This window comes from Emydura macquarii, unplaced genomic scaffold (genome assembly GCF_026122565.2).
Source record: "Emydura macquarii macquarii isolate MOO-44397 ecotype Brisbane River unplaced genomic scaffold, CSIRO-AGI_Emac_v2 contig_2205, whole genome shotgun sequence".
Taxonomy (NCBI): domain Eukaryota; kingdom Metazoa; phylum Chordata; order Testudines; family Chelidae; genus Emydura; species Emydura macquarii.
The window spans coordinates 15,473,905-15,494,889 of record NW_027132342.1 but is presented as its reverse complement, the minus strand read 5'-3'; the positions used below and the strand labels follow the sequence as shown (position 1 = coordinate 15,494,889).

Below are 20,985 nucleotides of genomic sequence, written 5' to 3'. Positions count from 1 at the left end.
TGGCTCATGAGATTGTACGCATGGGATGAGGGATTGTGGTATGTGTGTGGGAGGAGGCCATGTTACAAGTGTGTACTGGGCCCAAAAATATTATGCTTGGGCCCTGGTGGAATCTCCAAGGTGTGGCTTGACAAAGCCTTGGCTGGGATGATTGAGTTGGGGTTGGTCATGCTTTGAGCAGGGGGTTGGACTAGATGACCTCCAGAGGTCCTTCCAACCCTAATATTTTTATTCTATGATCAGCCCTGCTATACACACCTAGGGAACTATACAGACGGTAAAGGGATGCCTAGCCAGGCTCTCTGGGACTGTGGGAATGTCTCTGTCATCTTAGCCAGGAACCAGGAGAACACCCCCTTCCTCCCGTGAGAATGGACGACAATGCGTATGCAATAAATAGCAGTACTTAGATATGTTAGGGGCAGGGTGGGTGACCATGAGCACAGGCCAGGGCCAAGCCTCCAGGCTGAGCTGCATCCAGCAAACAACTTTTGTATCATGCATCTTTATGAATTTTATCCTGGGTTGAGTGAGCAGTGGACACAGTTTAGCCCAATATCTTTTCCACTGGGACCATAAGTCTCCTGTCCCCCGGAGCGCTCCATTCACATGCACATTCTGCCTCACCTGCCGTTCCTGAGTAAAGCGATGGGGAAGGAAGACTGGCCCTGAGTGGATGAGTTCTAATGTCGTCATGCAGGTAATCTGTGGCCTCATTCCTAGCTCTCAGGCCCTTTCCATGGGCATCAAAGTGCTATGGCAGAAAGGAGAGGAGACAGCCAGTAATGGACAGTGAGATTTATTCAGGAGTTATAACACAGCATCCTCCAACACAGAGAAAAAGCAAACACCCCCCATCCAGAAGCACTGGGCAGGCAGCTCCTTGCTAGAACATCAGAAGCCAACGTAGTCCTCACAGGTACGCCATGCCGCACTCCTGCCTCTTTCACCCTCATTGAAATCAAACCTCTCACTGAAGGGCTTCTGTGTGTATGTTACCCAGTAAAGGGTCAACCCTGGCCCCTTACTCCTTGTGATTAGCACAGAGACAGATGTTATCTGGAGAGAGGCAAGGATTCCTCATTTGCCCCGGAGACAAGCACAGCTCAACTGCCCTCCCCAACAGCGGCTCCGACAGTAAATCAGACGCACAGGCCTGAATCTAGTCAGCAAGTGGGAGTCGGAAGGATGCAGGTAGCTGCTGACCTCTGTGCCCCCCAGCAGCAGTCACTGTGACCAGTGTTTAATATGTGAAGAAAGAGGTGCCAGGGCTCAAGCAATGATTTACTTTCATAACTGATGCGACAAGTCCAGAGGTGCCAGGGCTATGAACTGCCATGCCTAGAGATCCCAGGGCTCAGCTCTGGCACAGATTAAGCACTGACTGTGACCCTAAGGAATGGGGAATCCTGTGGGCATGGAGAGATTGCAGGGTGTGGGTTAGATCCCTGCAGTAAGTCAGACACAGGCTGGAGTGGCTGCTTTGCCCAGGGGGATGCAGGCATGAGCTTCAGAAACGACATTCCAAAATATAGCTTTAAAAACAAAGGCAACAAGTTGAGGGGGAGGGGTGAGGTCGCGGCGACGCTGTCCCACAGAGGGCGGCCATAAACTACAGTACAAAAATAAAGATTTTTAAATGGAAATTAAAAGCCTGGAGTTGATTGTCGGTATCACATCCTGAGGCCTCGGGCTTGTAACAACTACAAAACGAGAGAGGGACAGAAAACAAAACCAAAGGCAGAGAGAAATCAAGCATGGAGGAGAAAGGGAGAGTAGAACAGATTGGGAGGAAGAGGAAAAGAAAAGTGAGAGAAAACAGAAAAGAAAGAGATGTGAAAAGAGAGGGAGGGAGGGAGAGAAAGAGAGGCAGGAAAATCCATGTGAATAAAATACACTGACTCCTAGGAAAATAATAGTCAGGCCCCACAGCTGAGGGCAGAGAGACTCCTAAACAGAGGAAGGGAGAGAGCTTGGCAAATGCCAGAGAATCAATGACTCCCCATAGTCTTAGAGGTGTGGGAAGAGGGGTTCAGAAACCTTCAATTTAGCACAAATCCTGTAAACTCCCTAAAACAAAGGAGAGAGAAGCACGGCCTCTTCCTCCAGGCTTCCTCACACCCTTCACCTCCTCCACCACACAGCCAGGGCTGGTGAGCCCAAGTTCTCTGCCAAACATTAGGGCACACTTCACACAGATCTGCCCTGTCTCCATTCCCATCCCCGGAATCCTTACCCTGTCAGAATCTGCTGGGAAACGCCCCAGCTGGTAAAGGTTGCTTTTAGGGCTGTCAAGTGATTAAAAAAATTAATCGTGATTAATCGCAGTTTTAATCGCACTGTTAAACAATAATAGAATACCAATTTAAATGTATTATAAATACTTTGTATGTTTTTGTACATTTTCAAATGTATCGATTTCAAATACAACACAGATCATTGTATTTGTTTTTGTATTTGGATTTGGATTGTTATCGAGCAGAACCCATCATCAGCATAGAAGCATGTCCTCTGAAATGATGGTCGAAGCATGAAGGGACATATGAATGTTGAGAGTATCTGGCATATAACTACCTTGCAACACAACAGTGACATATAAACACCTATTCTCACTTTCAGGTGACACTGTAAATAAGAAGTGGGCATAATTATCTCCTGTAAATGTAAACAAACTTGTTTGTCTTAGCAACTGGCTGAACAAGAAGTGGACTGAGTGGACTTGTGGGCTCTAAAGATTTACATTGTTTTGAGTGCAGTTTTGTAACAAAAAAAGAAATCTACATTTGTAGCGCTTTCATGATAAAGGGATTGCACTACAGCACTTGTATGAAGTAAATTGAAAAATATCATTTCTTTTGTTTATCTTGTTTGCAGTGCAAATATTTGTAATCCAAAATACTAATATAAAGTGAGCACCGTACACTTTGTATTCTGTGTTATATTTAAAATCGATACATTTGAAAATGTAGAAAAACATCCAAAGTATTTATAATACATTTAAATTGGTATTCTATTATCGTTTAACAGTGCGATTAAAACTGTGATTAATTTTTTAAAACGAGTTAACTCAAAACAAATGAATTGCTTGAGTTAACTATGATTAATTGACAACCCTAGTTTCTTTTAAAGGCAGGGAAATACATGGAAATCCTCATGAAAAATGTTCTCTTGGCTGTCAAATGGAGGATTAAACAGCAACTTCTGGGGAAATGTTGTTTGTGTGCACAAGACAAACAGAAATACGGCACTCTCTGCATTCCTCCCTCCCCCCTTCCCCCCAATCTTCCTTGCCCTTGTTCCCATCCCTCTTAATGTCTCTTTGCTCTTCCTTCTGCTACCAGAGCCTCTAGTCCAGAACTGTAAGGCCTATAAAAAGTAAAGACACACAAAGAGAATCAGAAAAGCACAAGAGTAAAGAAAGAATCAATCCCTCCCTGCCCCCAACAGAGACCTACAAACCAGGGCCTGATCCACAAGAGGGGAGGAGATGAAAGTCTCTCATGCAGAGCTCAGAGTTATATCTGAGAGTGCAGACAGGTACCATACCTGCAGAGGAGGAAGAGTGAGGAGCAGGAGGAGACAGGATCCTGAGCAGGGAGCACACAGGACCCCAGCAGTGGAAAGAGAGAGGGGAGGCAGGAACCTAGGTGCACGAGGAGAGAAAGTGAGGGGAGAGGAGAGTGGAAGGAGGGATTCTTGGGGAAAGGAAGTGTTTGGAGGGGAGGAAGTAGGCGAGAGGTGACCCAGACCCCCATGGACAGAAAGGGAGCAGGAGAGCGAGTCTGGGCAGGAGTAAGAATTAGCAGAATCCCAAATAGATTAATTTGCTGCAAATAAAAATTAAAACAAATAAAAAGTTAAATATAAAGTAGCAGCCAAGTGTAACGGATTTCCCCCTCACCCACTGAACCCTCAGCCCCACTGCATCCCCTGCTCCCTGGAGTGATTCCCTCAGCCCCTTCCTTAGTGCTTCCCTGACACTAGCTGTGTGGACTCTCACCAGAAGGGAACAGATGACTTTACGCTTGGGTTTTTATTATTATCATTTTCCTCAAGGTTTTGATGCACCTTTCTCCTCTGCCTCCTCCTCCTGCTCTTCCTCCTCTGGATCCTCCTCTGTGCGCTGCAGCCCAGCATGCAGTACAAAGGGAAGAAAGATCGGAGACACTTGCAAGACCAGCCAGGGTGATTCTTGCTCATGTGCAAGGGCTCAAAGCAGCGGCCGGATTTGGGCATAGGGAGGAATGGCCTAAAGACATGTAGGGTTCAGAGAAATTCAGGCTCTCTCTGGTACCCTGAGCAGGGATGGTCCATGGGAATCAGGCAGGTATGTATCCCCACACAGAAATGCAGAGGGTTGTCGGGGACAGATGGATTTTGGTCCTTCCCATGTTCTGTGTGTCCATGGCTACCAAGAAAGTGTGCCCCAAGGGAGTTTCTCTCCTCCCTCTCTGGCCTGAAGGTGAGCAGGGCGCCTCCCATTTCCACACACCAGAACTCTGTGGAGAAAGCATTCCTCATTCTCCAGGAGGAGGATATGGTCTCTAGTCAACAACGGTACCCACTGCAAAGCATTCACACACCGATGGGTCTGATGATAGTGACACTCAGTGTGGGTAGGGAGAGAGAGATGAAGAGGGATATTGGGGAGGCATGAGACGGGAAGAGGTACCTTGTTATAGTGATTTGCCACACACACAAGGTCCTGTTCATTAGGAGGTAGCACTTCATGACTCTGAACAAAGGGACAGGCCATGACATTTCACCACCTGGTTAGCCCACAGCTGAGAGGGAGGGAGGAAAGAGAGAAGAGGCTCTTATGGTGATGAAGACAAGCCATTAACAGGGACGGTGAAGTGCAGGTTGGTCTCACCTTGGCTTTGTGGCTAGGCTCAGAGCTCAGGCCATTGGGTGAGTTGTACAGCTCTTTGGAGACCACACACAGGAACTCTGTCTGGTCCTCATTCCCATAGTTATAGGATGACCCGATGTTCACCAGCTGGAAATGACAAAACAGGCGGAGTCAGAGATCTCACCCATGCTTTGCTACCCGTCCACTTCTCACTGGGAGCAGAGATCTGGACAACGCCCGCAGGGATCATGGAGCTAGATGCTTATATGCTACTCCCATCCAGAAACCAGAGGGACTGGGGACTAAACAGAGGCTGTGACACAAAGAACGGGGGGATGGGAGGGGGCGGGGGGAGCTGCTGTAATGCAAAGAGCTTTAACTGCACTCAGATTCCTCCATGCTCCCCAGAGAAGAGGTGGCGGAGAGATGGGATCTACTGGCACTATACCAGGCTGTTTTAGCTGGGTAAACAATACCCACAGAGGAAGAGGTGTTTTCTGGTGCCTTGGACGTTCCCTGTCTCTCCTCTAGCACATGGCTCCTCTTCTAGCCCACGCATCCCTCTCTACCTGCTCAAAGCGCCATCCATCTGACATAGTGGAAACCATCTGAGTGAGTTCTTCTTCCTGGCACTGCAGCACCCGGTACACATGCTTCGGGGGCACCTGTGATAAAAGTGAGGCACATTGCTGAGGAACTCTTCCCACAGGGCAGATGTTCCAGCAGGAAACTGAGCCAAGTGGTTACGTACTCTCAAAAGATTCTGAATGTTATTCTGAGACAAAAACTGACACACCTGCGGCTGAGATTTTAAAGATAAGGACCCTACAAAGAGGTAACCTGGAACCCAGCTTCATATTGCCCTGCCCTCAAAGGGGTGGTAGGAGAGGACAAAGGTTTCTGAGAATCACAGCTCAGATGCAGCAGGAGAGCACGTGGATTAAAAGGATCTACTGGGATGAGGGGCAGAGTCCAGCACCTAGTGTAAGCCACGCTTCATCCTTACAGGAAGTTTGCATTTGTTATCACTCTTAATGAAAGCCATTTATAAAGTGCCATAAACGTCCACTGTGCCTGAGTGAGGCGACAGAGTGAAGCACAGTCTCTGCTCCAGGGAGTTTACAAATGAAGGCAGACAAGACAAAAAGTAAAGCAGGTTCAGACATGGGATAACCACTGTAGGAAAGAGCCTAGAGAGAGATTACTGGTGAAGGGAAGTAGTACAGGATTCCTGAGTGAGTAAAAATCACATAATCTCTCTGCATCTCTGTTCCAATCTGCAAAATGGGGGTAATCATCTTGTTTTTTCTTCCCACCCTTTTTCTGGTCTATTTAGACTGCAGGCTCTTTGAGGCACAGGCTGTCTCTGTATTTGTACAGCACCTGGCACAATAGGGCTCTAATCTCAGCGTGAGAGTCTAGGTGTTATTGTAATGCAAATAAACAATTATTAATTAGTATTATTACTGGAATAAATGGGTACTAAAGAGGGACTAAAAAGAGGTAATCACAGCTCAAGATGAAGGAGTCATGCCACAGTGATTTTCCGCATCACAGATATCCCTTCTCCTCCCACATCCGAAACGCCTAATTGATTGCCCACAGATATCCCTCCACTTATCACAGTGATGGTGAACTAAAAGGAACAGCCTAGCTTCTTTTCTGAGGTGGCAGAAGCACACAGTCAATGCATCTTCCAGAAACCAGACCTTTCCCACACTGAAATAGCCCCTGCAGTTCACACCCTGGCTGGAAGTTCAAAATATAGTGCCCTTCCAGATCAGACGTACACAGCATCCACTGCCACCTCCGGGGCTACCATTTTATTTTAGCTACAGTGAAGGTTTCCTGCTGGTGGAAGATTTCATGGCATGGAATATAGCATGTTAACACTGATGAGCAGAAGCATCCCTGTGTTGATGTACCAGCAAACAACTCCCTATTTATGCCACAGGGCCCGCTTGGCTAACACACGAGGAACTGAACCAAGAACCTCCAGTGCTGAAAGCGTTAGCTGCTACAACTGGAGCTACAGATCCAAGACTCCATGGGTGAGGGCTGTAACAACTAATATCCTCTGTAGATTGGCACAGAATGGGACCAGTAACACCCACCCACCAGTGGGTTACTTTTCCATTCCAGGTCACTTCCCCACTGTCCTCCCATATTTGACCTCCCTTCTAACTCTCCATCCCCTTTCCCCCACTCAGTCTTCTCTCTCCTTCTCCCCTCAGACCTGTGTTACTGTGTAGTTCTTCTCCTCCAATCTGTCCTTGATTATTCTGATTAAAGGGCCGATGTTATAGAATTCAGCTTCTTCCAGAACCCCTAGAAACACAGAGAGTGAAAAAGTCACGGGAATGAGTGTTTGTCCCATTTCCCAGTACTTGGAGTTTCCAGAAGGGAAAGCCCCATCTGGCTGTCACAGGAATTCACATGCCTGAATCGAGGACTTTCTCCTTTGGGGAGAAGGGACACCACAACATCACCCATATTAACAGTTCTCTACTGTCTGGAAGCTCTTACAACTGGGGATTGAATTCAGGCCCCCCTTTATTACTGTACCACGAGGAGGGGCAGGGGTATCAAACCTGGTAAGATGTCCGGAACCCTAGATCTGGAGACAGAACCCTAGGGTTCTCTGGTTAACGTTTCCAGGATTCACCCTGCTGGGAAGTGCACCCATATCCCTACCCTGGCTGCTATTCCAGGAAGATGACACTACCCACTAATAACTGATCCCAGGCCTGCTGGTTATTTTTCCAAGGAGGGAAAGGCTTTGGGCACTGAACCCAGGTCCCTTGATTATTGACCCAGGGTGCCTATGAATTGGAGACTGACTTTAGGTGCCTAGCTACCAATGTGAGGGCTCAATCTTGCCCCGTTGGTTACTGTCCTGTGGGCTCTATTCAGCGAGGATTAAAACCCAGACCCCTCCGTTACTGAGTTCTACCTGCTTGGGTGTGAATCCTGATTATTGTCCTAGGAACTGAGCCCAGCCTTCTGGGCCCTGTCCTGGGCCTGTTGCTGATCTCTGAATTACACTTTAGGCCAAAGCAGGTAAACAAAAATTTGTGTTTCACTTTGTTAAGCTACAGTAGCTGCGTCTGTTCTCTCCCGAGACACACGTGATCATGTTTGCTCACAGGCGGCGCACGGGGCACCTAATGGGTCCACAGGGGGAATGATGCCTAGGAACCAGTGTTCAGTTACTACACGGGCTCCCTCTTTAGATCAGTACACAGCCAGGGCAAGCAGGTGGGATTTATTTGCCCCTAACCATCCCACTTAGGCCTAGGGTACACTGAAAAGTTGTCCTGGCACAGCTACATCAGTCAGAGGTGTGAAAAAAACCACATCCCTGAACGACAGCTATGCTGACAGAACCCCTAGTATTGATGCAGCGCTGTTGAGGGAAGAGAGTTTCTAGTGACATAGCTAACATCGTCTGGGGAGGTGGCGTTCCTGCAACGACACAGAAACTCTTCCTGTCGGCATCACTGCATCTGCACTACGGGGTTATGCCCTTCTAGTCTCCATAATGCAGACATGCCCTCAGATTCCCTCACAGCTTCTCATGCTCCCACCCCATTGGTCCCTGTCTCACATACACTGGGAGAAAGGGCACGGTGGGGAGAAAAATCGATAATGAAGCATGCTCAGCCTCTTGGCATGCTCAAACCCTGCGGGGTTAACACTAGGGAAGGCCATCCATTTCCTACTTGCTAATTCATCACCGGAGATCCTAGTGTCTGCATCACCACCATGGCCTAGTCACTCCTTTCCCAGCCCCTCCCAGCTCCAGTGACAAAAGTGGCCTGCTCCAAATAGTGGAGCAGTGATGTGCACAGGACTGAATCAGCATGAATTCACCCTACAATAATATCATGCATCACTAGGGGTAAGGAGAAACTCCAGCAAGCTTTTCCTCCCAAGCTCTCATTCATTTTATTGTATGGTAAATGGGGCACAGGAGATTTCCCAGGGATGACGGCTCCAGAGATATCTCTTTCAAAAATCCTAGCACCGGGGAGAGGGTCTGCCACCAGAGGAAATTTTTTAGATAGCAGAATTGGATATGGTCAGGACACTGGGTTAACAGCACCTACTGTAACCCACCTCTAGTAGAGGGATTGGGTGTTAAGAAGGAGTTTTCTGGGTTTCAACACTCACCCTCCTCAGCCATATCTTTATTCAGTACCAGCTTGCCATGACGGAGGAAATTCAGGATAGGTCCAAAATATGCGGGGTCCCGGTCTATAAGGTATGCACCAGTCTCATCCTAACAATAGAGACAAGCCATTATGGCAGAAAATCAGGGGGGAAACTTGCCACTGTCCCTAACTATTCTAAACAGCAGACTATAATAAAATAAGAATTGTAGTAATCCTGGTTTATATTTCTATAGCTCCTTTGGCCTAGTGGATGGGGCACAGGACTGGGGTGAGGAAACATGGACTCTTTTGGCTGTTTGATCTTAGGGAATTCACTTCATCTTTCTGTGCTTTGTTTTTCCTGTGAAAAATGGGGATAATGATTAGGGCTGGCCAGGAAACAGTTTTCCAATCTTGTGAGAATTTTTGAGATTTCAATAATTTTTCCCATCCCAAATTTGGATGAAAAGTCAAAATCTCCACAAAAAAAAAAATTGCATGAATCAAAATTTTTAAAAAACCATACCCTCAAACCAGAGCGATCAACACATTTCCTTTCAATTTTGACTTCTTAATTTTACATCTCTTACCTTAAAAATCACTTAAATTTCAAAACAAAAAGGTAATTTTGATCCAAAACCCAGAATGTTTACATTTTGAAAATGGCAAATTGGGACATTTCAACAATTTCAAAAAAAACCTTTATTTCCTTAAAAACAATCAGCATTTTCCAAGGAAAAACCATTTATCAAAGAATTCCTGAGCTGCTCTAATAATGATACCTACCCTCCTTTGTAAAGTGATTTGATAGCTACAGATTAAAAGTAGCATATAAGAGCAAACTTTAGGATCCCAAAGCACTTCCCAAACCACATGCATCACATTGTAAAACAGTAGGGAGAAAAGGCATTTTGGGAAAGTACCAGTTGGCTTCCACCCCAGAGATGGCTGCTTTTCTGTGGTGCTCTTGGGACTTCTAACATCCAGGCAGAACCTCGATTTTATAGGTCTTATCCAAAATACACATGCAGAGCAAACTGCACTGTACTCTCAATGTATCTCCCTTGAGATTTATCTCCCTTGACCCCCAAGCTTTTCCTATATATAATATGATTCTATAAGGCTAGCAGTGAGATCCCAGAATAAAAAGAGGTGATGTAGACTCTTGGCTCAGCCTGGCTCCTACCCCTTCAGCCTGTACTGTATGGAGGAGAATGGGAGGAGAAGGGAAGAGCTCTGTATAAGCTGGAAAGCACGTCTCTTTCACCAACAGAAGCTGGTGCAATAAAAGATATTACCAATGGGAGGCTACTTATTTTGGCTCCATCTGGTAAAGCCACCTCTCCTTGTCAGATCTGAGTCCCACCCCCGTAGCTGTTCGGAGCTAGGGCATGGTAACAGCACCAGGAAGGAGGGTGCTTCTTGTGGGGCTGGTGCACTGCAAAGTGCCCCCGGTAGCTGGTGGGGAAATAGAGGAGACAGGTACCATCGGGGTGGCAGGTCTGTTGGATAGATCCCCTATGGGATCCATTCCAAACATGGGGACCCACCTGTGAAACCAGAAGACCTCCCCTTCAACCAAAGGGATGGGCCAGAAAAAAACCAGGATGCGGATGGATGGAGGGAAGCTGGGAGGGAGTCTCGGGGAGGGGTGGGGTAGGGAAGGTGTTTTGACCAGCTCTCTCATTCCAATTACTCCTGGCCCTCTACCCCCGTCCACGTCCCTCAGTCTCTCTCCAGACCCTCTCACTCCTGCACCGTGACCTCACCTTCCCCTTCCCTGGCTCTCCTGTCCCCAGACCTCCCACCACCGGCGGTCGGAAAGCAGGCGCCAGCCCGCCGCTTACCCGGTCCGACTGCAGCTCGTCCCCCTGGCACAAGCGGCAGAGGAAAGATTTCTGCTCCCGGCACAAGGTCTGCCTGGTGGTCAGGAAAACGGTGCCCCCGACGTTCAGACGCACCCACTTGGCCCGGCTGCTGTGTGCGGGCTGCGGCTGGCGGGGACTTTCCCAGGTGTAGGAAACCCGCTCTGCAGCCTGCGTTTCCTCCCCTCCGTCCATCCTCATCTCTCCCTCTCTCTGTCCGTCTCCGTCTGCCCCCCTCTTTCCCACGCTGGAGACACCACTGCAGGTGTTGGGCAGTGGAGGATTCTGGGATCTGTAGTTCATCTGGTGCCCTCCCCCTCCAGAGGTAGCTGCATTTCACCGGTGCTCCATGTGGGCAGCGATGGGATCTTTGAGGAAGAAAGAGTCTGTCTGACTGGTGTGTCGGATTATTAGTGATGGGCACAAGCTACAAAACCCAGACCCTCCTTCTGAACACCACCCGGATTCAGGGGCTGTCAGGTTCATGAGTTTTCCTCAAGGCTTTTCTCCGATCACTGCTGCTCAGTTGATAGCTGTAAATATGTAAACGATATTAATATTAATGACCACATTACATCATCTCTGGAATTGGGCACCAAAGAATCCTGGGAGCTGTAGTTTTTCATAGCCCAAGTGATTTTTTTGCTACCAGCAACTGCTGGGGTCTGCTGTGTAATGTATGTCACCATTGCTGCTGTGGGTGGTGTACTGGTGTTAATGCCGGGAGCTGCAGTTTACACACCTCCAGATGTGGGTCTTGCAGGCAGCGTTGCATTGTGTTGAGGAGAAAACTGCTCTGTGCCCATGTGCTGGATGTGGTTAACTCTCCCGAGCTGAACCAGACAGATCTCTTTCATGTTCCCCTTTTCCCCAGCATAGTGACTAACTACCATATCAGTCATTTCTGGGTTATTGCAGCAATACACTCATAGAGGGTTCCCACAATTTCTTTCTTTGAGACTATATGAGTGTTCATGGGTGTAGGGGACCAGTCTTTAACATTATATCCCTATTTTTTTAAACTGTATCTGTGTAATAATCACCTAGTCAGCAAGTTGTCCGCAGGGCTGCTACCCCACCACCAACTCTAAACCTGCCTTGCAGATTCCCTACTCCCCCTCCTTTCCTGGATGCATGTCTCCATGTTCATTCAGTCCCAGACTTTATCCACATCCCCCTCCTGGGAATTAACTCATTCTCTCTAGCAGTATCTGAAGGGCCCATTCTGGGGGTGGGGGTGGTTTTGAGAAGGAAGAGAGGCTGCTCTTTGGTAGTCATGTTATACATGATCCCTGGCCCTGGTGAATCAAGAAAGCTTTATCTATCCACCCAACCATGCTTCTACCACACCCCACAGAGGTCGTGTGACTATTGACTGCCGCACGCTTGCCAACATTTCAAACAGTATTCATCTCAGGGAGAAAAATGCTGGTCACTTCCCTTCCTAAGGCTGACATTGGCCCAAAGCCACCCTCCTTCCCTGCTCCCCCAAATAGGCGCCTGACCCTTTTCTGCCAGGGCAATACCAATAAAGTGCAGTGTAGAAATTTGAATAGATACAGGTTCACCTTACAATTGGGTCTTCTCCTGGATCATCCCCGCCACCCCTTTTTTTAAAAAATATTCTATTTACTTCTCTGTTGCAATTCAGTCCCTTTATGCCATAGAAGGAGACTAAAGGCAACAGATTTCCCCACAGGTGAGTAACCCAGCCTAAAGGGGTTCCCTGGAAATCAGGGAGCCAGCATACACCACTCCCCGCCACCCCTTTTTTTAAAAAATATTCTATTTAGGGAGCCACTTCTCTGTTGCAATTCAGTCCCTTTATGCCATAGAAGGAGACTAAAGGCAACAGATTTCCCCACAGGTGAGTAACCCAGCCTAAAGGGGTTCCCTGGAAATCAGGGAGCCAGCATACACCACTCCCCTTACAGGCCCTAGTATATGGGGTGTGCCAGGGATGGAAGGTAGCAGGGTTGGAATATGCTGGCCTCTAGCTATTTTCAGCTACTGAGTAGCTCCTAAGGCACCGAACAGCCAGAGTCTCCTCTAATTTACAGGCAGGCCCCTGGATGCACAAAGAACATAGGTGACACAAAGTCACTTTGGCACCCATGCTCCTTATCTCTGTACGACATACTTTGGTTAAGAGTGGAGAAACAGGCCCAAAACCTTGTCGTCTGTCCCGTCTATTGTTTTTTCTCCTCTTATTCCCCCTGCCTCCCCTTTTCCTCCAGGCCCCATCCTTCAAGTCCTTTGCCTCCATCTCTTTCCCCACTTTTCTCTGCCCCATTCCTAATCCATCACTTTCCTCCCACAGCTGCACATGGTCCAGGGAAGGTCTTTACTCATAGCACGTGTTCTGTCAGCACTAGCCTCTGTTTGTTGCCCAGATTTTACAACCTGTCCCACCCAGAAGAATGAAGTCATGGCAAATCGTTAACATCTAACCCAACACACATAAAATGTAACCCAGCTTCTCACTGGGAATTGATCAGGTTGACAAGCACCCCTTCTCCCCCCTCTCTCTTCAGGCTGGCCAGGTATAGTCACCAGGGATCTTTCTTTAATATATTTAATCCCATGTGCTTGTATCAGTATAATGAAGAGCGAATTAGGTTAATTAACTCTCCGAATGCACTGAATCAATGACCCCTGACATCAGATGCTGGGAGAGATTTTCAGCTCCAACACCTAAGGCAGAGGCCTTGTGAAAATGACAGCCCTTATGGCAGTTCTTACCTAGAGCCTCCACTCAGCAAGGTACCTAAGCATGTAACTAATTTTAAGCAGGGGAATGGTCCCGTGCAAGTCAGTGGAAGTACCTGAAGAGCTCTGTGTGAGCTCAAAAGCTTGTTGCTCTCACTAACAAAAACTGTCCTAATAAATAAATTTCCTCCTACAGCTTGTCTCGCTAATATCCTGGGATCGACACAGCTACACCCCCATAGCATACAGTGGGAGTACTCGCATGCCTAGAGCTAGGCATATCTTTAAGTATCATGCTGAATTGGGGCGTAGCATCTGCAAGTCACACATGTGACCACTGGCTGCAGGCCACTAATGGACCAAGACAAACAACAGAGAAGTACGCCATCTCCTTCTCGTTGATCCACCAGGAAAGAGAAATATCCCTGCCAAGGATGAAACAAATCCTGCATTCACCTCATCAGAACTGTTTTCTTCACAGAGAGTAAGGGTATGTCTACACTGGACCTGGAGGTGTACTTTGCCACCTGGGTAGACATACCTGTGCTGGCCCTGATCGAGCTAGCACCCTAAAACCAGCAGTGTATCTGCAGCAACATGAGCTGCGGGACAGGCTAGGAACCCCACATACGATCCAGTCTGAAACGGTAGGTACATACTTGGGGGTTAGCCCGGCCAGCTGCTCTCACTATCGCAGCAACACTGCGAGTTTTAGCACACCAACTCAATCAGAGCTGGCACGCGTATGTCCACCTGAGCTGGGAATTACACCTCCAGCTCCACTGCGGACGTAAGCTGGATGCATTTACTTGTGCTACCTCAATACTACTCATGAATGGTACAGAGCAAGATGCCTCTGTGATCTGGCAAGGAGAAGCCCCCACTGTACTGTCCCAGGTTCAGTTCAGGAGCAAGACATTTAAACTCATTAAATGTTTTTATTATGTAACCTTAGGGGAAAAAAATATATTATATATATATATATATATTTTTTTTTTTTAAAAAGAAAGAATCAGGATTTCAAGTGCCTCTGGAACAATGGCGGATGCAAGACTGGCTGAGAACACATCAGTTAGAGTCCAAGTGCAGGAGAAACCCCAGCTGCTCCTCCACTCATCTTCCTCACTAAATGTCCAACCAGGAGAGATCATCCCTGCTGTTGAGTCCAGCCTGTATCAATTATTTCACCATCCCATGATCAGTGCTTTTCCCCATTCTTCTAATAAGATGCTGTAAAAAAGTGATGGTTTTTTTTTTTTTTTTTTTTGGGGGGGGGGGGAGGAGGAGGAGGGGAGGAGGAGGGAGCAGGGGTAAGGAGCTAGAACCATGTGTGTTTAGATTTGTCACCCAAGACCTTCACTCGATAGCACTATGATTTTAAAACAGGAAAGGCAAAGACCATCTCCCACAACGCCTGCTCCAAGGCAATTTGTCTGCATTGCAGGGGCAGGAAGCGGTGTTTCAGAGGGTCTTGCCTTTGCCCTCAGAGATGACCTCTCCAGGCCGCGCACGCATGTACCACTCCACCCAGGCACCGTCGTAGACGGCCACGTCTGGTTTGCCACAGAGGTATGCCCCCAGGGCCACATGGCAGGCAGTGACTCCTGAGCCACATGTGGCTACCAGTGGCTTTGACAGGTCCACTTTCTTCTCCAGGAACAAGCTGCGGATCGCCTCAGGGGTCTTCTCAAAGCCAGCTTCCGTAAGGAAATCGAAGAAGGGGATGTTCATAGAGCCAGGGATATGACCAGGCTCAATTCCTGGAGGAAAAGGAAGGAAAGCGACACAGACAGGAGTTAATCTTTACACCACAGCAGGCCCCACCACACAAATCCCTTCTTGACTTCCCTCCACGCATACTCGTGCCACAGCAACCCTCCCTCTAGAGCCCCTGCACAAGGTCACTGTGAGGATTAACGTCTGTACCTTTGACCACAAAGCCATAAAAATATAAAATGCTAATTATTATTAAAGGAATGAAGTGTGTGGGAGCTACCTTCCCTCCCCACTCCACAGGTCACTGAGAGCTTGTGCACTGCTTCCTCTGAAATGTGGGACTCCGCATTCATACTAAAATACAGCTTTCCTCATTTATATATGGGCTGCAAGTCACTGTCTGAGCCAAGACCAGCTCAATGCAGCTCTAATAGCTGGGGTGGGGATGGGAGCACTCACTTTTAGCCACATATCATAAAGTCACAGTCTATGCAACACCCCTTCTGTAGCCCTGATATTAGACTCAGCTGTGGTAACAGGTGAATCTGCTGGGAGGAGGGATGGTTTGAGGGTTAAAGCAAGGAATGGGACTCAGTAAATCTTATTTCTAATTCCTTCCCCTCCCACAGACTTCCTGTTTGACCTTAGACGTGTATCTGAATTTCTCTGTGCCTCAGATTCCTGGTTGGAGAACAGCTATAATCATCCTTCCTATTTCCCACCATTTGTCTGCCTTGACCATTTAGGTTGTAAATGTTTTGTGGCCTGGCTGTCTCCTGCCGTGTGCTTGTACAGAGCATAGCAGAACTGGGCCTGCTATGCACTACCATAATACCAAGCACAAATCTACAGTAAATCTGGCTGTCAGATGGAGAACTTCACTGCCAGGATTAAAGCCCTCAGGGCGTCCTGTTGGCACAGATGCAGCTACTAAACATCTTGTGCATGGTGTCAGAAGGCTTTGCCCCATGGTAAATGTTTCAAACAAACATTTCCAGCAGCATACGGAGAACAAAACACTTAACAAACAGACGTAGGAAAGCAGAGTCAGCAGACACAAAGACAGGGATAGACATGAGCCAAGCACCCTCCTCCTGAAACCCATCTTTGGAATAAGCGAGTTTCCAGCTTCAACCTTAATTCAAGAGCAAGAAACAGACTTCTGGGTTTGTGCCTTAAATGGACCCCATGCCTGATATTGTGATGGCTAAGCAGACATGTTACCTTCCCTGGGCTCTGGCTCTATCCCTCTGAACCGCCCTGCGGAGCGAGCATCCACCAGTTGGAAGTGATGTGACTCTATGTTCTCCTCTATGTCCTCGTGGTTCTTCACCATTGACTTGTCCAGGGAGGCATGGAACTCCGCAGGAACTGCCTGGCTCTTGCCAGAGCTCAGTGGGTATCCTTCCCGCTGCCAGTTCTTCAGCCCACCATCCAGGAGGGAGACAGCATGGTGCCCAAAGGCCCGGAACATCCACCATACACGGGGTGCAGAGAAGAGACCCTGATCACTGGCATCATACACCACCACGTGGGAGTCGCTCCCCACGCCCAGCTTGCCCACATACTCTGCAAAGTCATCTGCCCTGGGCAACATGTGGTCATATGGCGACGTGCGATCACTGCATAGGTCAAGGTCAAAAAAAGAAGCACCGGGGATGTGGTGCTCCTCAAACTCATGCCGGGGGTCACGCTTCATCTGTGGGAGGTACCAGGATGCATCCAGGATCTTCACAGCCTGCCCAGCCTGAGGGGACTTGATGGCTTCTGAGAGCCACTTAGCCGACACCAGCGCCCGGTAGAGGAACTGCTGAGACATTGCTCCTGAGGCCTGGCCAGATTCGGACAGTCTCGGGGGTTTCTTTGGACCCTCCAGACTGTGATGGGGGAAAGATCAGGGATTAGTGACAGAAGATGTTACAGTGAACAGCTGGAAAAAGAACCTAGAGACCATGTAAGCTCTCTGGGACAAGAACTGTCTTTTGTTGTGTGTGTAGAGCACCTAGCCCATTGGGCTACTGAGCACTAGAGTGAATACAAAGAAGAAGAAGAGTAAAAGGAAAGAACTTGTGCCCCCGGTTACAGAATACAACCCAAGCTCTCTGTCCCTTTATGCACACTGGGCCCAAGTCAGCTGTGTTGTAACACCAATGGGGCTACATCAGAAATCGGTGTTTGGTGATCCAGAGCCCAGAGATCATGAAATGAGACAGGATGAAGACAGACAGAGAAATGTAGCAAGGAGTACCTGCAGAGCCTGACACCAGGATGAGTCAGCTGCATGTCGCTCCAGCAGCCTGAAGTCAAAGTAAGGAGGAGAGAGCCTTGTGTGTGAGCCACGCTGGTGCCTACACCCCTTGGGGCTTCTCAGAGCTGTGTATGTCAGAGCCAGCCCCCTGAACCTCACAAAGGGAGCTCTGCAGGGGAGAATCTCGAGTTCTGAAGGAAGGGCTGTCATTTCCCCATTCAAACAGCTGCTCATTTCCCTGGGCCCAAGTTTTGCCCCTGCACACTCTGCCATCACCACTGGGATCTTCCTCCAACTCCCTGCCCCCACACCCCAGGAGTGCCGGGGGAGGGAGGAATGCCCCATGGCTTTGGGAAGAGCCTTTGCCTCCCCCATGCGCCCAGAAAGAAATCCAGGCAGGCAGAGAGAAGGCTTGCCTCTCTGACCTGGCAGAGCCAGCGGCGTCCCCCTACCCTAGCCTGGCAGTACTGGCCTCTGGGCTCGCACTACCCGGGTGTTACATAGAAGCAGGCAGGCGCGGTCCATGCCCCCTCAAGGCCAGCCTGGCTCGCACTACAGGGCTGCACTGCACTGGACACCTCCCATCAAATAGTAAGGGACGGTTTCCGCTCCGGCCTCCAGCGGGAAGCGAAAGCACATGCACCGTCCCTGCGCACAAGGCCTGGAGCAGACCCTGGGTTTAGGGATCGGTGCAACTCTCTGCCCGTTACCCCGCCTGCCGAGCGTTTGCTTTGTCCGCGCCCCTGCAGCACACGGCTCCCGCACGGCAGCAGGCGGTCGCCCATACCTCTGTGGCCTTCCCGCCTCGCTGCTGCTGCTGTTGCTGCTGCTGCGCTGGCTGAGTGACATCCCAGAGCTCCTAGCCCGGCTGCGCCCGCCCACTTCCCGGGCTACAGACGGACCGCTCCTCGCTCGCCTTCTCTACACCGCCCTGGGAGGAGACCAGCGCCACCTCCCACCCCGCTACCCAATCGGGGAAAGGCCGGCCCGCTCGCCCGTGCAAAAAACTGCAAACCGGCGACCTTTGGGCGGGAGGGGCCGGGCGGCGAGGCCCCCGCCCCCCAGCTCTGAACCAAAGCGCAGCGTCCCGGGCCCGTTGACATGAGAGGGCGGGATTGCAGGCGGGGAGCAGCCTCGCTCCGCACCTCCCCTGGGTGCCCCGTCCTCCCTCTCCGCCGCCGCAGTGGGGCGAGCCGGCCGCAGGTCGAGAAGCCTGCGCGTTTTTGCCACCGGGGGCTGGGGGCTGCTGAGCCGCGGCACTAAGCGGGCGTTGAACGGAAGGCGCTTGCAACAAGGCTGCGCGGAGGCCTGGGAGTGCAACGGGGCGGCGCGGCGCGGGGCGCTGGTGATGACACTCGCCCACCCTGCGCTGCATTGCATTGCATTGCATAGGGGGTGGGGAGCAGCGTGGGGGCTAAACGAGGGCTTGGAGGGCTCCGGAGCGAGCTGCGCTGCAAACGCTCCAGTCCGCACCCCCCAGCCCGGATTGCAGACCCCCCGTGTGCTCGCAGGCAGCGCTCTCTCGCTACTAGTGTAGCACGGGGCGGGGGGCGTCTCCAGTCCCGCAGGGGATTTAGCAGCAAAGGGCGTGTGAGCTCCTGCCTCTCCCGGGGCAGGAGGAGGCGTTTCTTTCTGTGCAGCGGTTTCCTTCCTTAGGAGGGCGTCTCTCCTGGGCTCGCGTCCCTTTGCAGAAGGGGCGTCACCCTGCCTTATCTCTTTCCCCCCCCCCCCCCCCCCCACACACACACACACTCTTGTACCTTTCGGCGGGGTCCCTTACAGTGTCTTCTTTGGAAAGACGAGCTGGGCGAGGTAAATAGCTTGTCGTGGACAGCTTCTGAGACACACGCTTTTGAGCCAGCCAGAGCCCAGCTGGGAAGCTTGTCTCCCTCACCGACAGAAGTGGATCCCCATGAAAGGTGGCATCTTGCCCGTCTAATACGGCTGCACCACACCGCACAGGATCTTTGGGATTCGCCCTTTGCCCCCCACAGCGATTTAGCCAGCAGGCATCTGACTGCGCTGTCAATGACTCCGGAGCCTGGTTTCACCTTGTTACCTCTCTCCCCCACCAGCAGGGTTTCAAATGTATGCCCCACAGACGGGAGGTTGAAGTTGGGTCCTTAGTCCCAATTCCTTTCTGGTGGTATCAGTTCCTTAGTCAAAGGTCAACATTACTGAAAATATATCAGGGTAGGATTAATTGTTTAGAAATGGTATCAGATTAGTGGGATGGAATGTGATAAAAATTTATTAGTAATAAGTTAATTATTAATTAAGTAAACAAATAAGCTGGTGTTTGATTGAGTGTACATGACAAACTAAGTCTCCAGTCACCTGAAGTGACAAGTCCCTGTGACCAACAGTCAGTTCTGAAGGAGCTGGGGCAGACTGCCGCCTGACCCATAGCGTAGCTCCTGTGCCTTACGCTGCTACATGCCATGGTCCTGCCCCACCATTATCTTGTAAATAGGTGTGACCCTTCCGTGCCCAGGGTAGCCACCTGAAAATGCCAAGGGCAGGGCAGGCTGCAAAAGGAGAGCAGATTCTTCCAACACTCGTGGGTGACACTGAAATCAGACTTCCCAACCAGCCACAAACAATGCTGCTGATTCCCCAAACCGATTATCAAGAAGCCAGTACACAAATACACACAGCCCCCTTTACTGCATTTCAGTCTCCAGCCCCCAATCAGCCACTAGGTCCAGTAAAGAGACCAGTTATTTAAACTCTATGCTCTTTACCAAAAAGGTTCCTCCTGACCCCAAAGGGTCAGCCACAGCACCAGATCAGTATAAGTTTGGATCTTACCCAAAATACCATGCTGTCAGCCAATCCTTTAGTAACTAAAACTAAAGGTTTATTATAAAAAGAAAGGAACAAACAATAAGAGAAGTGTTAAAGGACTAAAACAATCAGATACATACAAATGATTTGAAAGTCCATATATATCAGGTTTCTAGAAGAATTGTGGAGTTTGCAGGCTTGTATAGTCCCTCTGTTGTACATCCGGTACCTGGATGGGTCTCAGTCCTTTGTTTCACAGCTTCAGTTGCAGATGATTTGATCCAGAGGTAGATAGATTGCTGAAAGCTGAACAGGATTGAAGACAAGATGGATCCCAGGCCTCTGCCTTTTTATGTCCTCTGGTCCTTGCCATGCTGCTTGTGGAATTTCACAGGAACCAAAATGGAGTCTAGTATCACATGAGCAAGTCCTGGTGACTCAGGTATATCCCTGGCTTCTCCCCCTGGGCCCCTTGCACCCGTGAATTTGTTAATGGGCCATCAAGCAGGCTTTTGTTCTGCAGCCGTCCTGTCTGGGGTGTGACCCAGACAGCACAATTTGAAATACAGATATCTCAAACATATCCATAACTTCCATTACACATATAACACATGAACATAAACATTATCATCTTACTTAGCACATTATAGCCTT

The 20,985-nt window shown here is 49.4% G+C and overlaps 2 protein-coding genes across 9 annotated transcripts; both read right to left on the bottom strand.

Annotated features, from left to right (window-relative positions):
• Positions 1-292: 292 nt before the first annotated feature.
• Positions 293-11,381, bottom strand: KCTD17 (potassium channel tetramerization domain containing 17). Of its 6 annotated transcripts, none has more exons than XM_067559436.1 (6): positions 10,854-11,381; positions 9,026-9,134; positions 7,089-7,180; positions 5,422-5,517; positions 4,874-4,999; positions 293-754 (listed from the first exon to the last, which is right to left on the bottom strand). In XM_067559436.1, exons 1-6 carry the CDS (start codon positions 11,172-11,174, stop codon positions 548-550), a joined length of 951 nt encoding a protein of 316 aa, XP_067415537.1. In that variant the 5' UTR covers positions 11,175-11,381; the 3' UTR covers positions 293-547. The 6 variants fall into 6 exon arrangements, with proteins under 6 accessions (XP_067415537.1, XP_067415538.1, XP_067415539.1 ...); XM_067559437.1 differs by lacking the exon at positions 293-754 and adding an exon at positions 784-1,535 and having other exon boundaries at positions 10,854-11,376; XM_067559438.1 differs by lacking the exon at positions 293-754 and adding an exon at positions 1,397-1,612 and having other exon boundaries at positions 10,854-11,377.
• A 2,493-nt stretch (positions 11,382-13,874) lies between these two features.
• Positions 13,875-19,432, bottom strand: MPST (mercaptopyruvate sulfurtransferase). Of its 3 annotated transcripts, none has more exons than XM_067559430.1 (3): positions 19,305-19,432; positions 16,521-17,173; positions 13,875-15,340 (listed from the first exon to the last, which is right to left on the bottom strand). In XM_067559430.1, the coding sequence occupies exons 2-3, from the start codon at positions 17,113-17,115 to the stop codon at positions 15,042-15,044; spliced, it is 894 nt and encodes a 297-aa protein (XP_067415531.1). In that variant the 5' UTR covers positions 17,116-17,173; positions 19,305-19,432; the 3' UTR covers positions 13,875-15,041. The 3 variants fall into 3 exon arrangements, with proteins under 3 accessions (XP_067415531.1, XP_067415529.1, XP_067415530.1); XM_067559428.1 differs by lacking the exon at positions 19,305-19,432 and adding an exon at positions 18,332-18,467; XM_067559429.1 differs by lacking the exon at positions 19,305-19,432 and adding an exon at positions 17,545-17,594.
• Between the last annotated feature and the right edge of the window lie 1,553 nt (positions 19,433-20,985).